Source organism: Scyliorhinus torazame, chromosome 3, assembly GCF_047496885.1.
Source record: "Scyliorhinus torazame isolate Kashiwa2021f chromosome 3, sScyTor2.1, whole genome shotgun sequence".
Lineage (NCBI taxonomy): Eukaryota > Metazoa > Chordata > Chondrichthyes > Carcharhiniformes > Scyliorhinidae > Scyliorhinus > Scyliorhinus torazame.
The window spans coordinates 332,271,059-332,295,856 of NC_092709.1; the positions used below are offsets into that span (position 1 = coordinate 332,271,059).

Genomic DNA, 24,798 nt, shown 5'->3' on the forward strand with positions numbered 1-24,798 from the left:
TAATGCTCATCCTTAGCTCACTGGGAAACAAAGGTTAAAATTTGGGAGGAGCAAAGCTCCCTTCCCCCCTCCTACATCCAGTTGTCTCTTTAGGCTACATGAAGATCCTAAAAACTGGGTAAAACAAACCCTCCCCTCTTGGCAACACCACACAGAACCAAATTAGTTTCCTTATTAGCATATTCACATTTACAATTGGCTGCTTGACATTCCTGCAAACTCTGACATATTTCCCATCTTGCTCTGCCCACGGTTGAAAACGGTGGCCAAGCCATGGACTGGACTTCTGGATAGCGTCTGGGGGACATTCCAGTCGCAAAGAACAAAGAAAGGTACAGCACAGGAACTGGCCCTTCGGCCTTCCATGCCTGTACCGACCATGCTGCCCGTCTAAACTAAAACCTTTTACATTTCCAGGGGTTCATATCCGGGATCAAGCCGCCCCTTGAGCATCACTATCGTCCCTCCTTCCATCACCTCCTCCTGCAGCGGGTTCCAGGCACCCACTACCCTCTGCGTAAAAAAAACTTCCATCGCACATCTTCTCTAAACCTTGCCCCTCCACCTTAAACGTGCGTCCCCTAGTAATTGACTCTTCCACCCTGGGAAAAATGTTTTGGCTATCCATTCTGTCCATGCCCCTCACAGTTTTGTAGACTTCTATCAGGTCGCCCCTCAACCTCCGTCGTTCCAGTGAGAAGAGTTTTTCCAAACTCTCCTCAGAGCTAATGCCCTCCACACCAGGCAATATCCTGGTAAACCTCTTCTGCACCCTCTCTAAAGCCTCCACATCCTTCTGGTAGTGAGACGACCAGAATTGAACACTATATTCCAAGTGCGGCCTAACTAAGGTTCGATACAGCTACAGCATGACTTGTCAATGCCCCGACCTGTGAAGGCAAGCATGCCGTATGCCTTCTTGTCTACTTTCTCCATCTGCATTGCCGCTTTCAGTGACCTGTGGACTCCCAAATCCCTTTGCCTGTCAATACTCTTAAGGGTTCTGCCATTTACTGTATATTTCCCACCTGTATTAGACCTTCCGAAATGCATTACCTCACATTTGTCCAGATTAAACTCCATCTGCCGTCTCTCCGTCCAAGTCTCCAACTGAGCTATATCCTGCTGCATCCTCTGACAGTCCTCATCGCTATCCGCAATTCCACCAACCTTTATGTCATCCGTAAACATGCAAATCAGACCAGTTACATTTTCCTCCAAATTATTTGTATATTACAAACAGCAAAGATCCCAGCACTGATCCCTGCGGAACACTATTAATCACAGCCCTCCATTCAGAAAGGCACCCTTCCACTGCTACCCTCTGTCTTCTATGACCGAGCCAGTTCTGTATCCATCTTGCCAGCTCACCCCTGATCCCGTGTGACTTCACCTCCTGTACCTGTCTGCCATGAGGGACCTTGTCAAAGGCCTTACTGAAGTCCATGTAGACAACATCCACTGCCCTACCTTCATCAATCATCTTCATCACTTCCTCGAAAAATTTGATCAAGTTAGTGAGACACGACCTCCCCTTCACAAAACCATGCTTCCAAGTGGGAGCAAATCCTGTCACGATGAATCCTCTCCAATAATTTCCCTACCGCTGACATGAGGTTCACCAGTCTGTAATTTCCTGAATTATCCTTGTTACGCTTCTTACACAAAGGAACAACATTAGCTATTCTCGAGTCCTCTGGGACCTCACCTGGAGCCAAGAGGATACCAAGATTTCTGTCAAGGCCCCGGCAATTTCCTTCCTTGCCTCCCTCAGTATTCTGAGGTAGATTCCATTAGGCCCTGGGGACTTATCTACCTTAATGTTTTTCAAGAAGCCCAACACCTCCTTTTTAATCTCAATGTGATCCAGACTCTCTACACAGTAACTTCATTGTAGTGCTAATGTAAGCCTACTTGTGACAATAATAAAGATTATTATTATTACACATCCTTCCCCAGACTTCTCATCCACCAAGTCCTCTTTGGTGAATACTGATGCAAAGTACTCATTCAGTACCTCGCCTATTCCCTCTGACTCCACGCAAAAACTCCCTCCCCTGTCCTTCAGTGGACCAACCCTTTCTCTGACTTACCCTCCTGCTCTTTATCATAAAAGCATTGCGATTTTCCTTAATCCTGTTCCTCCTGACTCCTTGCTTTCCTTATATTCCTCATGGGCTTTGTCTGTTGCCAGCCTTTTAGCCCTTACAAATGCTTCCCTTTCCTTTTGGACTTGGCTGACAATATCCTTCGTTATCCAAGGCTCCCGAAACTTGTCATACTTATCCTTCTTCCTCACAGGAACATGTCGGCCTAAACCTCCCACATGCCAGAAGTGGATTTACCCTCACACATCCATCCCCAACCTAGATTCTTCACTTGCTGTCTAATATTGTTATAATTAGCCTTCCTCAATTCAGCAGATTCACCAGAGGACTACTCATATCTTTATTCAACAGTACCTTAAAACTTACTGAATTGTGGCCACTGTTCCTGAAATGCTCCCCTGTTCGAACTTCAATGACCTGGCTGGGCTTATTTCTCAATACCAGGTCCAGTACGGCCCCTTCCCTAGTTGGACTATCTACATATTGTTTCAAGAAGCCCCCTGGATGCTCTGCCCCATCCACGTCCTGAGTAGTAAGTGAGTCCCAGACAATACAGGGGAAGTTAAAATCACCCTGTTTTTACACCTTTCCAAAATCTTCCTACATATCTGCTCCTCTATCTCCCATAGGCTGTTGGGAGGCCTATAGTAAACACCCAACATTGTGATTACACCCTTCCTATTCCTGAGCTCTACCCATATAGCCTCACTGTATGAGCCCTCTGAGGTGTCCTCCTGCAGTACAGCTGTGATATTCTCATTAATCACGAGTGCAACTCCTCCATCCATTTTACATCCCCCTCTATCTCGCTTGAAACATCTAAATCCTGGAACGTTTAGCGGAAATCCTGCCCCTCCCTCAACCAAGTCTCTATAATGGCAACAATATCATAGTTCCAGGTCCTAATCCAAGATCTACATTCATCTGACTTTCCTGTTATACTTTTTGCATTGAAACAAATGCACTTCAGACCACCAGTCCCACTATGTTCAGCAACACCTCCCTGCCTGTTCTTCCTCTTAATCTTACTGGCCCTATTCTCTCGTTCCTCCTCGGTTATTTCACCTTCTGACCTATTGCTCCAATTCCCACCCACCTGCCACAATAGTTTAAACCCTCCCGTGTGACACTAGCAAACCTTGCAGCCAGGATATTGGTGCCCCTCCAGTTTATACGCAACCCGTCCTCCTTGTACAGGTCTCACCTGTCCCGTAAGAGATCCCAATGGTCCAGATATCTGAAACCCTCCCTCCTATACCATCTGTTTAGCCATGTGTTTAGCTGTACTACCTTACTATTTATAGCCTCACTGGCACGTGGCACAGGGAGTAATCCTGAGATTACAACCGTAGACGTGTTTTTATAACATTCTACCTAACTCTCTGAACTTCTGCTACAGTGCAGGGCTGCGTCACTCTATGTGGTTAGTACCAATATGTACCACCACCTCTGGCTATTCACTCTCCACCTTCAGAATGCCCCCTGCACGTTCAGAGACACCTGGCACCAGGGAGGCAACATACCATCCTGGAGTCTCTTACACATCCACAGAAGTGCCTATCTGTGCCCTTTACCATAGAGTCCCCTGCAACTATTGTTCTTCTGCACTTTGTCCCTCCCTGCTTAACAACAGAGCCAGTTGCGGTGCCACATGGTGGCGTGGTAGCACAGTGGTTAGCACTGTTGCTTCACAGCTCCTGGGTCCCAGGTTCGATTCCTGGCTTGGGACACTGTCTGTGCGGAGTCTGCACGTTCTCCCAGTGTCTGCGTGGGTTTCGTATGGGAGCTCCGGTTTACTCCCACAGTCAAGAGAAGTGCTGGTTAGGTGATTGGCATTGCTAAATTGCCTAAAGTGTCAAAATAAAAAGGTTAGGTGGGGTTACTGGGTTGCGGGGATAGATTGGAGGTGTCGGCTTAAGTAGGGTGCTCTTTAGAAGGGTCGGTGCAGACCTAATGGGCTGAATGGCCTCCTGCTGCACTGTAGATTCTATGATTCACTGCTCTGGCTGCTGCTGCTGCATTTATTCCCCTGATAGCCACCCCCCACCAAAAAAAAAGTATCCAACAAGTATACTTGTTCGAGAGGGAGGCTGTCACAGGGGATTCTTGCATTGACTGCCTGCCCCTTCTAGCGGTCACCCATCTATCTACCTGCACCTTGGGTGTAACCACGTCTCTAAAACCCCTAGCTATGACACTTTCTGTCACCTGCATGCTCCTAAGTGCATCCAATTGCTGCTGCAACCGATCCATGCAGTCTGTGAAGAGCTGCAATTGGGTGCACTTCTTGAAGATGCAGTGTCCAGATTGCTGGAAGCTTCACGGACCTCCCACATCTCACATGTGAAGCATTTTACCCCTCTAACTGCCATTTCTAGAACTAATTAATAAATTCATTAAAAAAGAAATACTTATTAAATTAAAATAAGTTACAGTCAACAATATGCTTCTTAGCACTAGATTTCTACTATAAATGTAAAATGCTCAATGCAATAATCCCCTGCCTCTGGTTTAGATACTCCTCAATTTATGATTCGGTTTTTCAGTTTTTGTCAGTTACCCACCTGGAACTCCGCCCTCTGACTCTGCTCCCAGTCAGCTGTGCTCTTTGTAAACCCGCGGCTCCCCTCACGCTCTTTTACAAAATGCAAAGAGCACCTCGCTCCCTCCTCACCGAACTCCCTCAGTCACCAAACTCCCATTTTATCACTCTAATGCAGCCCAAAGTCAGCACTCCAGTGTAGGAACAAACTCAAATGCGTCGAGTGACCTTTCTCATCTGCGCTCATTTCCTCAGGTAAAAGCAACGGACCAGCTAATATGCCAGCCGAGGAGAGATCTGTGGATTTATTTAAGTGGAATTTTTCAGTTAGATGATTATTCCTACAGGCCTCATTGCACATGGAGACTGCACATCTAATACGGGTGAGCAAAGTGAACTCGGGAGAATAATATTCTTCGAAATGGAACGCTATCTGATCAAGATTATACATGTTGGTCACCTTCATCTCAAAGCGTAATTAGGCTATTTATATTGAAGAAAGAATGACAAAAACACCTGTAGAATACCAATTATCGCATCGAGCAATATTAACCAAAGCTTTTTTTTACACTGGCTGTTTCTCTCTCTGGGATAGAACCAGCTCCGTGTAGTTTTGACTTTCTGGCTTTGCTCCACTGTCCCAGTGTGGCTCACTGGCCGGAAACAATGCAGCTTTCGCATATAAACTGGCCCAACCAGCTTTTACCCTCCACTTCAGCAAAGGTGCCTAATCATATTAGGCTGGCGCCGGCGGTGTGTTTGCACCCCCTGCTGGCGGGAGGAGGCGAATGGCTCATTTGAACCCATTTGCATTCTATTAATGGGCTGGACAACGGATTCTCCGCACCTCCGTGACGCTCCGCCCCCCTCGTCCGGGATTCACGCCGGTATGGGGTTGGTGCAACTATTTGCCAATGTGGCCCTGACGGGTGGAGCTTGCGGTGGGCTAAAGGGGGGTAGGTATTTAACGTAGGTGACCCCAAAGTCCATCGGAGGACCCCCCCTCCCCCCACAACACAAATCCTGCTCAGCCCCCGCCCATCAGTCCCGCTCTCATCGGAGACCCCCCCCCCCCCCATCAGAGACTGGTCTCTGGCATTGGGTGGCTCGATATGAGGGGTTGGTGGGGAGGGGTGTGGTTGGGTCACCCTCATGCATGCTTGCTGTGGATGGGGTGACCCAGCAATTCCTGTGGTGGGGGGAGGATGCCTCTACTTCATAGCGGGGTGGGGGGGGGGAGGGGGAGTGGCGCATCTCGGTATTGCAGGATTCGGAACAGAATCCCTCGAGCTCCCCGCCATGCATAAATTAGCCTGACCAGGGAGAGGGAATCGCTCCTGGTGCCAGCGCAAACCAGGAGTGATTCACTTCTGGCGGGAGAACATAGTTCGGGATTTTCCCATTGCGTTGTGCCTGCCGCCGGTTCAGTTACATCAGGTGAATAGCGGGAGAAGCCAAAAACGGGATTCGCACAGAGCACCAAACAGTTTGCCATTCTCCCGCTCACTCCTGATGACATGATCAGGATCTTGCCCAGGATGGTCGAGAACATGATTAATTGAATTCATTGAAATCTCATTCGAGGGATTAAAGTCGAATGCAGCGGCCTCCCGGGGGTGGGGTGGTTTGCGTATGTGAGGCATTCACGGCATCTTTAAATATTGTGGAGACCCATAACAGGGCCAACCACAGCTGCAGCCTGTCTGTTCTATCAAACTATCACAGGACAGAGCCCTGCTGTGGCATATCTCATAAAAGTCCATTTCACCCCACTTTGAGGTGCCAATAGGCTCTGTGGTTTCAATGTTGCAGTCTGCCTTCTTTTCTACCTTTTGTACTTAGGTGTTCACATTCCATTTCACACTCCATTGACTATGTCCAGCCTCTCGCTTGACAGCTGAAGGCTACCTCAAAGGAGGGGTTAGCCTTGTTCTTTGTGATAGCATTCACAGACCTCAACTGTCAAGTGCCTCCTTGAAAGCACAGGTGGCCTGTCCGAGAGGATGATTTGTGGACAGGATGTCCTGCAACTTTTGATGCTTGAACGCCGTGCCTGAACTCCAGCTGCCAACATTCAAAACACTATAAAGAGCAGGGCTTCAGCAGCGAGGACACTCTCGTGGCCAAATGGTAACTATCTGGATGAGCGGAGGGGCTCTGAGCACGGCCCCGCTAATGTTGCTGGCTGATTCTGGGGTCTAGGGCTTCCTGACCTCACCAGGGGTGAGTGTGCAGAGCAAGCTTGCCAGCACAACTGGCTCACAGTACAGTATCCTAAGAAAAGGCCCGACAGTCATGGTCAGGCCCGAGGAGGCTTGGGGGATTTGAGGGTCCCAGGATGGAAGACCTGACTGATTGTCAGTCTCTCTCCATCTCAAAATCCTTCCAGATACAAAGATGAATGTTGGAGTTGATCCCGCGGAGGTTGCCGTTGTTCTGATTGTCACAGCCGAGATGGGCAGCTATTGCTGAAGGTATCAGTGCCAACACAGGCTGGAGCCTGCATCACATGTGCAGGGGGCTGCCGCAAACCCTCAAGACCCGGCTGCCCATCACGCTGAGAATGGGGGCGAGAAGGGGAGGCCAGCGACGAGCAAGGGCGTACAGGAGTCGATGGTCCTACAATGAGATGAAGTACACCATGTGCTGCAGAAAACTGCATCTCAACAGGAAGACAGTGCGGCACCTGTGCTACATCCTTGTGGACATGCCTCAGATCCAAGGGGCCATTGATGGCACGCATGTCGCCCTGCAGGCACTGTGGCATCAAGGAGTGCCCTATATCAACAGGAAGGACTTCCACTCCCTGAATGTACAGATTGTGTACAACCACCCGCTCAGGATCATGCTCTCTGTGGCCCACTACCCTGAGAGCGTGCATGACCACGATACCCTGGGGAACTCTGAGATCCCTGGCGTCTTTGAGGTCCACCCCAGGATGACAGGTTGGCTCGTGGAGAATGAGGGATACCTGCTGAGGTAATGGCTGATGCCGCCAGTGCGGAGGCCTGAGACCGAGGTGGAGGCCCGATACAATGAGGCCCAGGCTGCCACCCGTTCTATCATTGAGCGATGCATCAGGCTGCTAAAACTGTGATTCCGATGCCTGGACCGCTCTGGTGGTGCACAGCCCCCAGAAGGCCTCCCGCTTTGTGGTGGTCTGCTGTGCACTCAACAACCTGACACAACTGCAGGGCGACATGCTGGAGAGGAGGCCTCGTCTTGTTGCTAACTTTTGGTTGGTTCAATTGGCTCTGTTTTATAACCTTTGCTCTAGAGTCGCCAGGTATCCTTTCTTTAGGAGGTGTGAGAGGGGTGGTGCCTTGCTGGCGAAACCGTCAAGGTGGTTTCGGCAGCAGCCAACTAGTCCTAACAACGACCGGAGGGCTGAAACGTTTTGGGGAAGGGGCAATTTGGCAATCGAGTCAATCCTTTTATGCTCGATCTCGCATTTACCGTGCGTGATAATTGTACCCAAATATACCACCTTGTTTTCCAAAATCTGGGCCTTTTTGGGGTTAACTTTACATCCAATTTTCTGTAGGAGTTCCAGGAGTTCGGACAGAAGCTCGATGTGCTCTTCCTTGGTGTCTGTCTGCAGTAGTAGGTCGTCTACATACTGGACCAGACATTCAGGAGGGGGAGTTGTGGAATCCTTGTGGAAGGCATGTCCATGTGTACTGCTGATTTTTAAAGGTGAAGACAAATTTGTTTTGGCACACTTTTGCCAATGGAATGGACCAGAATCCATTACTGACGTCCAAAAACGTAAAGAATTGTGAGTTGAGTCCCTGTTTGAGCATGGTCTCGGGACTTGTGACTACGCTGGGGGCTGCTGCGGGGGTGATTTTGTTGAGTTCCCGGTAATCAATGGTCAGTCGCCATGATCCATCGGGCTTTCTCACTGGTCAAATCGGGGCATTATTAGTGGAGGCTACTGATCTGAGTACGCCCTGCTCTAATAAGCTGTCGATAACTTTTGCGATTTCTCCCTCTGCCTCTTGGGGAAATCCGTATTGCTTTTGGGGTCTAGGGTCAGGTACTGTTATTTGTACTGAACCAATCATCCGGCCACAGTCATGTTTGTGGGTCGCGAATGCTGTCCTGTTCTCTTGTAAAACTGCCCGAACCTGCTTGTCCGTGCTAATCGTAGTCGGGTCAAACCAAATTTTGCCTACTGCGCTAATCTTGTTTGCATATTCTCCTATGGTGAGCGTTGCGGGGGCTCTTGCGGATTTTGCCATTCTCCAGACACATTGATTGACTGGATCAAAGGATAGGTTGTGGGAATTCATAAAATCTATGCCCAAAATGTGTTCTGCTGTGTGGGGTAGATCGACTAAAACTATGGGGTGCTTGGTGGTGATGTTGCCGATTTGAATGGGTACAGGGGCGGTGATGTGTCCCTGCTGTGAGTGGCCTGTAAAGCCGCTAAGGGTGATGGTGGCTGTAGTGGGCCACGAGTCCTTTTGGAACATGGTGGAGGAATTTATTGTGGTGCGGGACCCTCCTGTGTCCCAGAGAAACTCGATGGGCTGTCCCCGTATTTTTGCTGCAACTACCGGTCGGCCAGACCTATCCCAAAGGGTGTCGCAGAACAAACTGGGGGAGCCTGAACACCGTCAGTCCGTTCCGGTCAGGTCCGTCTGATCTGAACGGGTGCTCACGCTATGTATTGGCTGTGTCCTGTTCTTATTTAGAGTGCCCGTCTGCTGGGCTCCCTGTTGCTTTTGTGGGGCATTGCATTCTCTTGCAAAGTGTCCCATCTGTCCACAGTTGTAACACTCCTGTGACTTTTGTGGGGGGCTGTTCTTGGCTTCATTTACCCATGCTTGGATGGGGTTCTGGTGTGCCTTAACTGCGTGTATGTCTGCTTCTGCCTGCTGTTCTTCGGGATTTTTATTCGTGTGTTTGTTTTGAACAGATTGCTCCCAGGTGCGGGACAATCTTTTTACAACCCATCTCTCATTGTGAGCCTCCTCTGAGGAATCATAATTGGCATAAGCTTTATTTCCTGTTTCTGTGGCATGGGAGATAAGGGTGCAGGTCCATTTGGCCATGTTGTCTGGGGACAAATGGGCGCGGTCTAAGCTCCGAAAACTGCTGCGAAATGGATCCACAGGCGTCCAGCAAACGCTGTGGGGTGCTCGGTTTTCTTTTGTCTTCATTTATTGAGGCCATCTACGGGGTCACCCCTGTTATACCCGATCGCGTCTAGGATCGCGGTATACATTTCTGCAAGGGTGCCTCCTCCTACATTCTGTGGGTCGGGAAGGGCTGCTACGACCGAAGGGTCTACACTCAAAACTGTGAGCTTTATGTGCTCACGCTCGTCCAGGCCGTACATGGTAGCCTGCTATTTTACTCTGGCAAAGAAGTGGTGGGGGTCTGAGGTGGGGAGGAACGGTTTGATTTTATCGCATGCGTCCCGTAATTGGGTCACTGTTAAGGGGGTGGTGTACAGAAATTCCGTGTCGTCCGATGTGGCTGTGCGGTGAGTGGTGACTGGGTTCATTGGAGCCTGAACTGTCTGTTCTGTGGGGGGTTGGGGCGCTTTTCTCTTCTGGGGCTTTCCCTGCGCACACGTTCCCTGAACATATCTCTGCGCTGTCTCACTCAGTTCTTCCCAATCAGGGCCGTCTTCCTCATCCAGCTGTGATCCAAAGGTTTCCTGGAATCCTTTTTGGACTGAAAGCAGTGATTGCAGCGATTGCAGTTCTGCAATCTGCTTCCGGCACTTTGCGTGGTCTAATGAGCTTTGTCTTTGCTCCGTGGTGGCAGCATGGAGTGCTCTTAACGCTGCCTTCATGTCACTACACTGTCTCTGCAATGCTTCTACCTGCTTCTAGGTTTCTTCTCGTACCAGGACTGCACGTTGCGTGTCCGGATAGGCCTTTTCGTACTGGGATTGGAAGCTGCTTAGGTGCACCATACAAGACTGGTGTGCCCACTTGGCATCATCCACCTCTCCGTCTTTTGCTGCCAACTTCCTCCTTAACTCTATGTTCTCTTTCTCTACCTCGCTGACATCGACCTTGCTCATTCGATGTATGCCTTCTGTCTCTTTTCGGAGCGTCCTAACGACCTCCTCTGTGCCTCGCAATTGTGCCAAACAGGACACGATTGCCATCGGCTTGCGAGCTTTTCCTAAGCTCTTCTTGTGGATCTCGCTCAGGTTCTCCCACCAAGTATGTCTTATACTCTCGGGTCCTGTTTCCTCATTGTTACAGAATTCACTCCAAAGGGGCCATCCTTTCCCTTTGAGGTACTTTCTGATTTCCTCTTCCCAAACGGGACACTGTCCTACTCTACCGCTGGTCGCTGCGACCACAAATTCTTCGGGGTTCATGAGGCGTTGTATTGCCTGCATTGCCATCTTTCCTATCCGAATGCTTCTTTTAAAATTTGGAACAAGGGGTATTAAGGCGGTGCTGTAATTACGGGTACGGCTTTCGCTATTTTCCAGAATACAAACTCCCGACAGTTTTGTCGCAACAAAAAAATCAATCAGTTTACCTTATCGCCCTGTTAGTTAGGCATGCATTTACACACCTCCGAATTATGAGGATTGATCAGAACTGCTTGAACACTTGTGGTTTTTCTGTTCCCAATTGGATTTCTAATTCAAATTTTGGGTTCTCCCGGAGTGGTTAAGCCACTTCTAGATCGGGTCCCGTCAGGATGTCGTCAGTCATATGTTGCTAACTTTTGGTTGGTTCAATTGGCTCTGTTTTATAACCTTTGCTCTAGAGTCGCTAGGTATCTTTATGATACCGCTACGAGGTTCAAGTTCAAGTAATGATCAATAACTCAATACACCAATTAGTAAGATTCAAATCCAAGCACATTTATTAAACACAGTAAATCGCTACTCATGCATAAACTCTACTTTCTAAGCTATTTTTATCACTAACAGGCCTATACTTGGCTTCAGACTGGCCCACCGGGTCAGGGGAACAAAAGGCCTTTCGTTCGGGTTCTGAGTCTGCGGGATTCAAAGCTGGTATGGACTGGTAGCTAGGAGCGCCTATCTCGTAGCGAGCGTTGACTTGAGACTTGCGTTCTTTGGAGGCAGCTGGACAGGTCAATGTCAAGGGTTGGTTCACGTTGCTGAGTGACCCTGTCAAGAAGGACGATTTGAACTTGGGGGCTTTACTTTATAGTCCCCAGGGGCCTCCCGCCCTTCGGGGCGGACCCCGTACCTGGTTTCAAGTGATTGGACTTCGTTCCAATCGCTTGGTTCGATTTCTCCAATGCTGGAGCAGTTCCCTGATCGTTGGGCGGTCTTTAAGTGTCCATTAACCTCTTGTGTTGGCTCCTGCTGGCGCCGAGGAGTCTGGCTCAGCCTTGTTTACCTTAAATATTTCGATTGTTCCTGGGGATCGCTCATTACTATGTAGATGGCTGCTACATTACTATGCAAATGGCTGCTTGTATCGATACTGTCTGGGTTTTTGCAGAGTCTAATACACAGTAAACTTACACCTGCTAGTTTCTGCCTATGTTGGCTGAATTTCCCTTCAGCCTTTGCTGTTCTCCATTTTACGTCGGGAATTGGCCAACCTAGGTGGCTACAGCCTGAGGATGAGGAACATGCAGCCTCATCTGAGGAGGAGATAGATCAGGAGGGGCTGGAGGACGAGCCCAAGGAGGAGCCAGAGGATGGAGGACAGGCTGCGGCGTGGTCCCCACATGCCACAGGACCAGGGAGGCCCTGAGCGTCTCTAGCTTCACATGAGAAAAAGCTGTGTGCGCGTCAGGTCATCATCCCTCCCCCTGTTTCCCTTTCCCACCCACCCCCCATCTCCAAGGATCCATGTTAACTCACACCAGGGTGATGGGCCTGCGTTAGCACTGTCAGCGGATCACTATTCAAGGATGGAAGGTGATGGCCACTCTGTGAGGAAAGCTCTGGTGCTCCTCAGGAGCTGATCCGACTCATTTCTGCTGACAGCGCACTAACACCCATCCTCATGACGGAGTCTGCATCAGGGGCTATTTATTTTGGACCACTCTGGGGGTGTGGAGGGAGAAGGTCTATGTCCAGTGAGTGATGGGGTTGCAGTCCAGGATGGCTGTCACTGCGGCTTTCCTTTGCGCTCACCAGTGTGTTTCTTTTGTGACAATTATCTATTCCCCGTAGCTACTGACCTCATCAGTGCACACTCGGTGCTCCTAAAACTGATTGATCCCCTGTGGTCTAGTGCGAGGTGTGTCCTCAGATGCACATCAGGGGTGGAGGCAGCCTTTGATACCCTTGGTGGTCGTCCTCTGGAGGGTCTGGTGCCGGAAGGCTCGACATCAGACTGGGTGTCAGCTGGGTCCTGGGATCCAGCAGACCTCCAACTGCTGTCTCCCTTGGATGTTCCTGCCCCCACCTGATGTGCATCAGCATCTGTGTGATGCTCACCAGATTGTGCCCCAGAAGCCTGTCCATTAATGTTAGCCACGCTGGTGGAAAGTGCGGGTGATAGTTGTGATACCTCGATGGTGGTCTCAGCTGAGCTCTCCTCCAAGCTGGTCCCTTGGCAACATAGAACATAGAACAGGCCCTTCGGCCCTCGATGTTGTGCGAGCATTGTCCAAAATCAAGATCACGCGGGGGAGGCAGCGACTCTGGATCTGCCAGTCTCATCAGATGGCGATCCTGCGAGACAATGGACGTGTGGTCAGCGAAAGGGAAGGATAATTGTCTGAGATATCAACAACTCCCTTGAGACATCTGGATGAAGGGGCAGTGGCTCCTCCCTTCTCTGGCGCAGACGCTCTCTCCTCCAGCAACCGCACGGTTTTCAGGGTCCTTTCCTCATTGGGGTGAGCACTCGGGTCTCTGGTATGCCCACCTCCCCCTTCCCACACCCCCCGTCTGCTCTCTTATTATGGGCTATCTTCTCCTGTGGGGGCAAAGAGAGGACATTGTGAGCCTCACACTTGATGGCTCAGGGGGTATATTGGTGGCATGTGTGGGCACTGCGTCTAGAGAGTGAGGGGTTGTACTGCTGGGTGCCGGGAGTTCTGCGGAAGATGTTTGGAGGCCGGATGTCAGGAGGATGTGAGGTGTCAGCCGGTGGATTGGGAGGAGGGGGAGTGGAGGGGTTTGGGAATTGAAGGGGCTGGCGGGACCAGATTTGAAGGGTTGAGGCGGGACAGATGCCAGCAGGAGAGAGGTGGTAACTTACCTTTGCAGCTTGCAGGATGTCGTTCATCTTCTTCCTACATTGGAAGGCAGTCCTCCTGGTCATGTTGACTGCACTCTGCTGATGCCACTGCCTCTCGGGTGGTGCGGCCACCTCGGGAGTCTCCGCCACGGCGTCCAGAAGCCTGGTCAGGTTGGCATCTCCAAATGGAGGAGCAGGCCTCTGCGCTGCCATCTTCCTGGCTTACCTGGGAGTGAGGGCTGAGGGACCATTTAAGCGATGTGGCCCCTTTGTTAGCTGCGAGCAGCTGACCCGCGAGTTGGGCGAATCAGAAGCGCGGGGACGCCGGCATGGTGAGTTTCACGTGGGGACTTGGCGAATGCCGATCTCGATCGCGCCATTACAGTCGACGAAAGTCGCCCATCGAAGCCCGCCCAAAACGATATTCAGCCATCTTCCGGGTAAATCGTGCCCATAGACTCGCAAACGGGGAATTCTTCCCAAGGTTTCACAGGGATGCTCAGGCTGGTTTCACTCAGAGTTACATTAGAAACCTAAAATGGGAGCTGAGGGTGTGAATCTCCTGGGGTTTCTTGAGGTGTGTCTCCCTGGATTGTGACATGAGCAAATTTGTCTTTGTGTACGAACATACAAATTAGTAGCAGAAGTCGACCATTCGGCCCCTGGGGCCTGCTCCATCATTCCATGAGATCATGGTTGATCTGTTTGTGTTTTGAGTTCCACATTCCCATCTCCCCACTGCTAACCTTTGATTCTCCAGCCCAACAATCAATCTACCTCTACCTTAAAAATATTCAGTGACCCTCTCCTCCACCGGCTTCTGAGACGGAGAGTTCCAAAGCCACACAACTCTCCGAGAGAAAAAAGGTTCTCCTTATCCCTGTCCGAATAGGGTGACCCCCAAATTTTAAAACCATGCCCCCTGGTTCTGGACTCGCCCACAAGAGGAAACATCCTCTCCACATCCTCCTTGACAAGACCATTCAGGATCTTCCCGACCTTCTCTTTCTCCAAGCTGGGAATGAGGAAACCTGTGTTCATGCCGTCTAGAAGCCAGCTTTCACATTTTATAAATTATTTTACTGCAGGTGGGCCATGCTGGGAATGAGGGAACCTGTGTTCATGCCGTCTAGAAGCCAGCTTTCACATTTTATAAATTATTTTACTGCAGGTGGGCCATGCTGGCAAAGTTCGCATTTATCACCCGTCCCTAATTGCCTTTGAGAAGATGGTTTAGAATCACTGGAGCTGGTGCGATTATCATCATAGAATTTACAGTGCCGAAGGAGGCCATTCGGCCCATCGAGTCTGCACCGGCTCTTGGAAAGAGCACCCTACCCAAGGTCCACACCTCCACCCTATCCTCATAACCCAGTAACCCCACCCAACACTAAAGGCAATTTTGGACACTAAGGGCAATTTAGCATGGCCAATCCACCTAACCTGCACATGTTTGGACTGTGGGAGGAAACTGGAGCACCCGGAGGAAACCCACGCACACACGGGGAGGATGTGCAGACTCCGCACAGACAGTGACCCAAGCCGGGAATCGAACCTGGGACCCTGGAGCTGTGAAGCAATTGTGCTATCCACAATGCTACCGTGCTGCCCACGGTATATAAGTACCCTCACAGTGCCGCTTGACAGAGTGTTCCAAACTTTTGACGGTTGAGGGAACGGTGATATGGTTCCAAGTCAGGATGGTGTGTGACTTGGAAGGGAACTTGCAGGTGGTGCTGTCCTTGTTCTTCAAGGAGGGTCACACGTTTGGAAGGTGCTGTCAACTGGCAAGTTGCTGCTTTGCTGTCTGTAGATGGTACAGAGTGTGCGACAGGTGGTGTGAAGGTGTGAATGTTTAAGGTGATGGATGGGGTGCTGATCAAGCGGGCAGTTTGGTCGTGAATGGTTTCGAGCTTCTTGAGGGTTGTTGGAGCTGCACTCATCCAGGCAAGTGGGAGAGTATTCCAGCACACTCCTGACTTGTGTCTTATAGACGCTGGATACAACTTGGGGAGTATTCACTGCGTTTCACATCTGGTTCATTCTACTCAAAGCACTTTTCCATGTTTGAGCGAAGCAACGCGATCATGTACGACAGCGAGGGAATGGGGATAATTGAGAAACTCCTTCAGAGAGCAGACCCAATGGACCAAATCGCTGCCTCTTGTGCTGTGACCTTAAAATGGTTGCCTGCAGAAGAAGAAACGAGACATTTTCAACACCGCTGGTTGTTTATGAGTTTGAATGGACTGCCTGAATGGAAGCGAAAGCAGATTAAATAACTTTCAAAAAGGAATTGGGTACTTAAAAGAAAAATGTTCAGAGCGATAATGAAGCAACAGGGGAGTTGGACTAATTGGAAAGATCTTCCGAACTGGCACAGACATGGTGGGAGCCACCTCCTGTGCTGTATGATTCTGTTTTTTCAAAAAAATCTTTCAAGTCCTTCCTGAGTCTTCTATTGCAAAGAGTCGCTGAATAGAGTCACTGATGGGTTTAAAAACACTCTCATAGCAAACGGCACTGCCTTTAACCACTTTTCTCAGGTAAATGATTCACAGTGCTAGAACATTCCGGAAAGGGAATGAACATCTATCCAGTTGGGCCTGCCAAGCAGATGATTAAATTACAGGAAAGCCCCCTAATTTGTTTTTATTTGAATTTTCACCATGGCCTGTTTCCGGACTGGAGCCTCATATATTTTTGTTTTTTCTCCTTCAGGATTGTCAGAGTAAGGGAGACCCGTGTCTCAGCACTTGTGGCGCACATATTGGTGGGGATTTCGCTTCTCATGTTACCCATACCCCTACAGTGGATTCCCAAGCCGGTCCTGTATGGACTGTTCCTCTACGTGTCTGTGACCTCCATCGACGGGTGTCAGTTCTTTGAGAGGTTGGCTCTCCTATTCAAAGAGCAGGTAAACATGGAAAAGCCTCTGCACAACAACACACTTGGCACTTAAACTGGAAGGGGCTTTCTCTGACCTGTTCAACTTTTACCATTTGATATCTGCAACAATGTCGGCATGTTTTGTTCCAAGTTGAAGGTGCTAAGCTAATTGCTAGTTTTAGTTTAAGTGATAGCTTTGAAAATTGGGGGACGTGGTGGGGGGAGTGGTATTGCAGCCATGGCATCCTGCATTCTTGACGATGCACAGACATTTGAAAGCAGACATTGAGTTAGATGGAGGAAGCGGAGGGGAATTGGATATCAGTTAGTTGCGCTTTCTAAACACTGCCAATAATCCCAGCTAAGAAACAGCAAAGGGCAGCAAATATTGGTAGGATTTGTTTATAAGCCACCAAACAGCAGTGGTACTGTGGGGCACGCTATTAATCAGAACGTTAGAGAAACATGTAACATGGGTAATACAGTAATCATGGGTGACTTCAATCTGCAACACTGGGTAAATCTAATGAGCATTAATGCTGTGGAGGATGGGTTTGTGGAGTGTGTTTGGCATGGTTTTCTAGAGCAGGATGGAGAGGAACCGATTACAGAACAGGCTATTTTCGCTCTTTTAATGTAATGCTAAAGGGATAATTAACCATGGTTGTAAAAGAACTTTTGGGGATGAGTGAGCATATGATAGAATTTTACACCGGGTGAGATTCTCCCCCAAAATGACGAAGTGTCCACTTTGGCTGGAAGTGTGGTACAATTTCCGTCAGGTGGGTGGATGCAATCCCGATCACAATCCACCCACTCTTACCAGTTTTGCAGCAGCTCAGAGGGACGGGGCACCGGCTCAGAGAGGGGCGGGCCCTAAACACACTGGCAGGACTGGTTCTTTAGAGATTGGTGTGCCCTGATTTCAGAGTAAGGTGACAGGGACCCCACCCTCCACCCCTCCTCCCCAAGGATATTGTGACCCCTCCACAGAGCCAAGGGGGCACATCCAATCCTTCGCAAAGGGGCAAACTCTTTCCCCCCCACCCCCGGCAACCACTAAATAATGGGGACACCCTCCACCACACCACACAAGCATGAGGGTGGTATGACCCCCCACCCAAATCAGAAGCACCATTGCAACCCCCCTCCCCGTATCCCCTCTAGTCTGAGGCATAATTCCACTCCACACGAGAGAGACATTCTGCTATGGGAGTCACCAATGACCCTGCCCTCTTCAGGCCACCCTTCCGGCCCTGCCCCTTGTCAGTGCCAACTTAGCACTGATAGTTGCAACCTGGCAGTGCCAGGGCATCAAGTGGAACTGTCATGGCACTGTCCATCCATGCCTCTGACCACCCGGGGGACTCCACAGGCCTCTGACCCTCCCTGAGAAGGTCATAACATCTGCCCTGAAAATTAAATGGAGGCTGCGCAAAGGTATTCATTGAGGAACTCTTTGACTTTAATTTATTATTATGCCTGCTTCGTCAATGGCTGAAAACAACCTTCAAGATAATGGACCGTGAAGAGCTGTAAAACAAATAAAGCTAACCCCTATTTGAAATAGACTGGACCCGTCAATCAAGAGGCTTGCAATAGGTTATACTGTGGAATTGAATGTAAACAATGCAGTTCAAAGCTTATAGGCTTCCCAGAAAGCCCAGACGCTTGAACAAGTTAAAGGGGAATAAAATTTGATAAGGAAAAAGCACTTCAAAGATTTTTAACAATATCCTTGGGGTGGAGGGCGGGGTCCCTGTCATCTTACTCTGAAATCAGGGCACCCCAATCTCTAAAGAACCAGTCCTGCCAGTGTGTTTAGGACCTGCCCCTCTCTGAGCCGGTGCCCCGTCCCTCTGAGGGAAGACTTTTACCTTCACTTGACAGATCTTTGAAATTGACATAGGGATTCTATTCTATGATCCTATGATTTTTAAACAAATTTTCAAAACCAATCCTTCTCTTTCCCCCCTCCCCCAGCCTCCGCTCATCCAATTCTCAGTGGAAACTGCTGGCGTGGTAATCATTGTCTTTCTTTTTTGATCTGGTGTAGACGTCCTACCCCCCTACTCATTATATCAGGAGAGTCCCACAGAGGAAGATCCATTACTTCACTGGTCTCCAGGTCATTGAGATCGCCATACTCTGCGGATTTGGAATGGCCCCAATGCCATACTTGAAGATGGTCTTTCCTCCCATCATGCTCGCCATGGTCCCAATCAGGTTGGTCAATATCTCCATTGGTCCTTCTAGAATTTATTTCATATCTGGAACTTTGGGCAATTTGCAATGTGCATGTTTGAAAGAGTTTTGAGATAAATGAACGTCCGTGAGTGTGAAGCAGGCTTCAGTCGAATGAAGGGGTTTGGATGGTTTGAATGTAGGATCGTGGATGTTTGGGAGTAAGATATGAGCTGTGGTCTAATTGAGGGGTTCCGGTGGTTTATATATAATAGACAATGACTTCCTTTATACACTGTTTTTAATGTAACAATACATTCCAAGACGCTTCACAGGAGTGTCATCAAACAACATTTGACAGGCAAGGAGATATAAAATCAGATGACCAAATATTTGCCAAAGAGGTAGGTTTTAAGGGGAGGGGGAAAATAGGATTTGGGGATTTAGAAAAGGAATTCCCAAGTGTAGGGCAGAGGCGTGGTGGAGTGATAAAAGTCTGGGATGCTCAAGAGGCCAGAATTGGAGGAGCGCCATGATCCTGGAAGCTGAAAGAGATTCGAATTGAGGAGAAGGCAAAGTTGAGGAGGTGGGATTTGAAAACCAGGATGAGAATTTCAAAATGCACGCCTGGTGTAACCGGGACCCATTGTTGGTGTCAGCAAGTACATGGGGCTATGGGTGATCAGAACCTGGTATGTAATTGTGTGATTCAGATGGTTTATTTGTGGAAACATGGATACCCATAAGACCATAAGACACAGGAGCAGAATTAGGCCACTCGGCCCATCGAGTCCGCTCCGCCATTCAATCATGACTGATATGTTTCTCATCCCCAATCTCCTGCCTTCTCCCCATAACCCCTAATCCCCTTATTAATCAAGAACCTATCTATCTCTGTCTTAAAGACACTCAGAGATTTGTCCTCCACAGCCTTCTGCGGCAAAGAGTTCCACAGCTTCACCACCCTCTGGCTGAAGAAATTCCTCCTCATCTCTGTTTTAAAGATCACAGTCTGATGCTGTGACCTCTGGTTCTAGTATCTTCTACCAGGCCTCTCTGTGTTCTGTAAGTTTAATGAGATAATAATCTTTATTGTCACAAGTAGGCTTACATTAACACTGCAATGAAGTTACTGTGAAAAGCCCCTAGTCGCCCACACTCCGGCGCCTGTTTGGGTACACAGAGGGAGAATTCAGAATGTCCAATTCACCTAACAGCACGTCTTTCTGGACTTGTGGGAAGAAACCGGAGCACCCAGAGGAAACCCACGCAGACCTTTGATGGGGAAAGGCTTCTGATTTACGAAGCCTTCCCCCATTTAGAAAATAGTCTATGCCTCTATTCTTCCTACCAATGTGCATAACCTCACACTTTTACACATTGTATCCTATTTGTCACTTCTTTGCCCACTCTTCTCGCCTGCCCAGGTCCTTCTGCAGCCTCCCTGCTTCCTCAATACTACCGGTCCATAAGACAGAGGAACAAAATTAGGCCATTCGACCCATCTAGTCTGCTCTGCCGTTCAGTCATGGGTGATATATTTCTTATCCCCATTCTCCTGCCTTCTCCACGTAACCCCTCTACATATCTTTGTGTCACCTGCAAACTTAGCAACAGTGCCCCAGTTCCTTCTTCCAGATCATTAATCCATATTGTGAATATTTGTGGTCCCAACACTGACCCCTGCGGAACACCACTAGTCACCGGCTGCCATCCTGAAAAGAGTAATTGCAGGTCGCGAGCTGGGGATCTAGATACCTTTTGAAGAGTGTTCAACTACATTGTTGTAGCGTGCAGTACTTTATAACTTAGAATGGTGGTACAGCTTTCAGTGATGATATGGAACAAAACATTTATTTTTATTATACACTGAAGACCACTGAATACACTTACCGTCTACCATGGTAAATGACATGGTCCATTGAACACACACTGCTGAACTTCCAGTCTCTGATACAGTGTTGCCTGATTGGTGTGTGATAGCTGACATGAATGGCTTGTCTCATCCTTCCAGGAATAGTTTGTGCAATTTTTGGAATGCAGAAGGAGCCATTCAGGCCATTCTGCTTGTGTCTGCTCGCAAAGAAAATGTCCCCACTAGATCCCACCCAAGGTGCTCCATAGGAAGGGTTATTAGGGGTTTTCCGGCCCTGCTTGCTGCCAGGATCTTCAGGTCCCACTGAGGATCAATGGACCTTCCAGCCCAAGCCACATTAAAAAACATTAGGACAGGTGACCCAGAGGTCTGGTTTTCTTAATTCCAGAGCTTTGGAGCCTTGGCAACTGGGGACACAGCCAAGGGCTGGAGGAAACCCAGAATGGCCAAGAGGCTGGGATTGGAGCAGCACAGACCTCTGGGATGGAGGAGGGAAGAGACGGGGAGTTTCTGCTGCACCTTCAATTCTTCAGTGGCTCTCAGCAGCATTACTCTTCTGCTGGCCACTGGAGGGCGTCCTAGTTAGCAGCGGGACATTGGCAAAGGTGAGATGTCATTTTAAAATATTTTCAACAGGTGGCGAGGGTTATTCTGGCTTCCATTAAGCAAAAGGTCCCAGCTGCAATTGGGTTGAGAGTGTTCCTTTCTCCTCTCGTCTTGGAGATGCTTCTGGCCTCCAATTGGCGAGTGTTCAAAGTAATAGGGTAGTGAAGAATTGGAAGGCAACACTTGAGTCTCTTTGATTTCTGGAGCAGAATCGTTGCAAGTGCAGATTGATGCAGGACACTTGGGGGACATTGATGAAAGGTTATGTGAATGATGCTACGTTTTGTGCTCTTCTGGCCTTCATTCTTGTCCACTTGCCTTGTTGACAGATACCACATCATTCCGAGGATAATTGAAGCCAAGTATTTGGATGCGATGGATGCGGAACACTAAAAGACACCTAGGTCAGGGCGGGTGTACCTCATGTGTTCTGGATCATGGGGTGTGTCCGGAAAAGGGTTTTCGTGCATCGCTACTTAAGAACCAACAGAAGCAGCTGTCACTGGATGAAAACCGAGCTCCAGGAAGTGCAATCTTATCAATTTACTACAAGCAAAGGAACAATGCCTGGTCTTCCTTTCGAATTTTATTTGCACCAAACTTAAAATGTCTCTTTGGAAAAGGTTGTACAATGGAGAATGTGTATGTGGTAGGGGGGAGACAAATCCTAAAAATATGTTGTCCTTTGGTTCGTGTTCCTGCAGCCCACCCAGCCAACCCAATCCCTTCCTTATAAAAACTGCCCCAGATCTTGTCCATTCCAGGAATGGCGGAGACAATGGCCAGAATTCTCAGATCGTTGCAATTCACTTTTTCCGCCGGCTGCGCACCCCTGCCAGTGGGGTTCCCGGTGGGGTGGGGTGGCTGCAATGGGAAATCCCATTGACAAGCAGCGGGAGTATAGAATCCCTCCACTAGCGAACAGCGCGCTGCTAAGAAACACGCGGCCGGCGGACTGGAGAATCACGCCTAAGTAAGGTTTTGTAACCTTAGGACAACTGGATGGGGTAGTTTTCTGAAACAAAGTATACAATATGTAGACCCCCCCACATTAATGGAATTGAGGATTATTGCTATGCACATTATGATAGTGTATCTCCACCCAGTTCCCTATCATATATAATCTGATACAAAAGATTTAAAGGGATATTTATATATATATATATATATATATAAATATAATATGTATGTATATATTATATGTGTCTGTATATGTATTCCATCTTGATAATCATTTTAATATTTTCAGTACTGTGAGTCTGGTCAGGGAATGACTTTTATTTAAATTGCAGGACAGTCATAAATTGAGGCCTTGTATGTTTTGCTGAAAGTTGGCCATGAACTGATGACTCAGCTGGTTGTAGTGGAATGGGGGGTGGGGTGGGGTGGGTCGAGCTAGAATTTTGCTTTCACCTTACAGTCCGACTAGGATCAACCCTTCCTCCTCTTGAATTTCCCCACCCGTCCCCTTCAATGCCCTTCGGCCCCCATCCTCCTCCTGATGGAGCACGCCGAACTAGGCGATGTCAACGGTTCTCCCGTCACAACCTCCATTCATACCGTCTGCTTGTAAGTTTAATGGTGCACCCTCTATTTGGATAGAGTTGTAATATAAATGGATTGTAAAGTAAATGGTTTGCTTCTCTATCAATATTAGGATTCAAAGCCTGTCTGTGATACTGCAATGTATAATAATGGTATTGGTCACTTGTTTCAGATGTTACATCTCTGACTTGTATTTCACATCTGATACTTGAGTGAATATTGCTGTCAGTGGATCAGAAAAACTAAAATTCCAGAGCTATTTTCCAAAGTGCTCCTATCGTCTGTCTTTCTTTTCAATTTGGCGGGAACGGGTTTGACATTCCGCTAATTTAGCAAGGTGTGATGGGACACGGAGAACCTCTCCATCTTCGGCATCTGCATCAAAAATGCTTGGATCAGCTCCAGCTTGAGTTAGCTGTAGAATAACCCCCAGTTCAGCTGCAACATGATCCCCCTTTCATCATCACTCAGCCCCTAGTCGCCACATTCCGGAGCCTGTTCGGGTACACAGAGGGAGAATTCGGAATGTCCAAATGACCTAACAGCACGTCTTTCGGGACTTGTGGGAGGAAGCTGGAGCACCCGGAGGAAACCCACGTAGACACGGGGAGAACGTGCAGACTCCACACAGACAGTGACCCAAGCGGGAATCGAACCTGGGACCGTGGAGCTGTGAAGCAACAGTGCTAACCACTGTGCTTCTATGCCGCATGTGGTCGTATGTCAGACTAAACATTCGTGGAGGCTTGGCAATACAATAGCCATTTTTATATTGGAACTTTCTACTTATTCTGGAACTTTCTACTTGAAGATACAATGGGGGTGATTTTTAGCTCACGCTCGCTGTCAAAATGGCGACACAGGTGGAAAATGTGGATGTCATGGTATGTAGCCATGCAGCTAATGATATACAGACAGGCAGCTAATGAACACAGAGAACAGTTCATGACCAATGAGCAGGCAGGACACTCAGAGGTGGTATCTCACTAGAAAAGGCACGAGGCACTCACACTCCGCCTCTTTCCACTGATGAACATCTACAGAGTGAGTCAGGGTGTATGTACAGTATCACATCTCCAGCATGTGGCTAAGAGCTAGTCTGGTTCAGTCAGACAGAATAACCACACTTGGGTTAGCAGAGAGTCGAACTCATAGAGAACTGTGCTAACTGTGCTACTGGTTCAATAAATCAGATTGAACTAACTTCAAAGCCTGGGGTATCTTTTGGTTTAAGCTGCATCCAGTTGCAGCCTGTGTTATCCCAGAGTACATAACACATCAGTGGAGAGAATCATGAAACGGGACCCTCTCTGGGGAGATCGTGCTTTTTGATTTTCCACTCCCCGCGCCGGTGATGAGATGAGTCTCACGCCACAGAGGATGAGAACCTTATTTTAATAGTTTGAATTAATTTTAATATCATTACCTGTCCCGCCCCCTGCCATTGAGTGTTTTTAAGACAGCAATTGATAGGTTCCTGATTAATATGGGGATCAGGGGTTATGGGGAGAAGGCAGGAGAATGGGAATGAGAAACATATCAGCCATGATTGAATGGCGGAGCAGCCTCGATGGGCCGAGTGGCCTAATTCTGCTCCTATGTCTTATGATCACTCCCACTGAATATTCAAACTTCGCTGATGTGACATCGCGTTGGCAAGGTTTACAAAAGATTTTGAAAGGCGGGATTCAGTCGATGGGATCCTCCGGGACCTCAAAGGTAAGTATAGCTTCTGGGGGGAGAGGGGCATGAACAGGCACTGCTCCTGGCACTGGTTAGCATTGTCAGGTTGGCACGGTGCTAACCTAACAGTGCCAACCTCTGCCAAATAGCGGACACTTGCGGGAGCCCAATTAGAAGGGGGGGGGGGAAGTTCCTGTTATGTGTGGT

General features: G+C 48.7%; 1 protein-coding gene across 5 annotated transcripts in view; it reads left to right on the forward strand.

Annotated features, from left to right (window-relative positions):
• slc4a11 (solute carrier family 4 member 11) overlaps positions 1–23,179 on the forward strand; it is a 400,651-nt gene extending 377,472 nt beyond the window's left edge. For all 5 annotated transcript variants that reach the window (XM_072497675.1, XM_072497673.1, XM_072497671.1 and 2 more), the window contains 3 exons: positions 16,530–16,725; positions 18,754–18,923; positions 21,693–23,179. In XM_072497675.1, coding sequence (XP_072353776.1) covers positions 16,530–16,725; positions 18,754–18,923; positions 21,693–21,756 — 430 coding nt within the window. In that variant the 3' untranslated portion in view covers positions 21,757–23,179. The remainder of the gene's footprint in view (positions 1–16,529; positions 16,726–18,753; positions 18,924–21,692) is intronic.
• Positions 23,180–24,798: the final 1,619 nt, after the last annotated feature.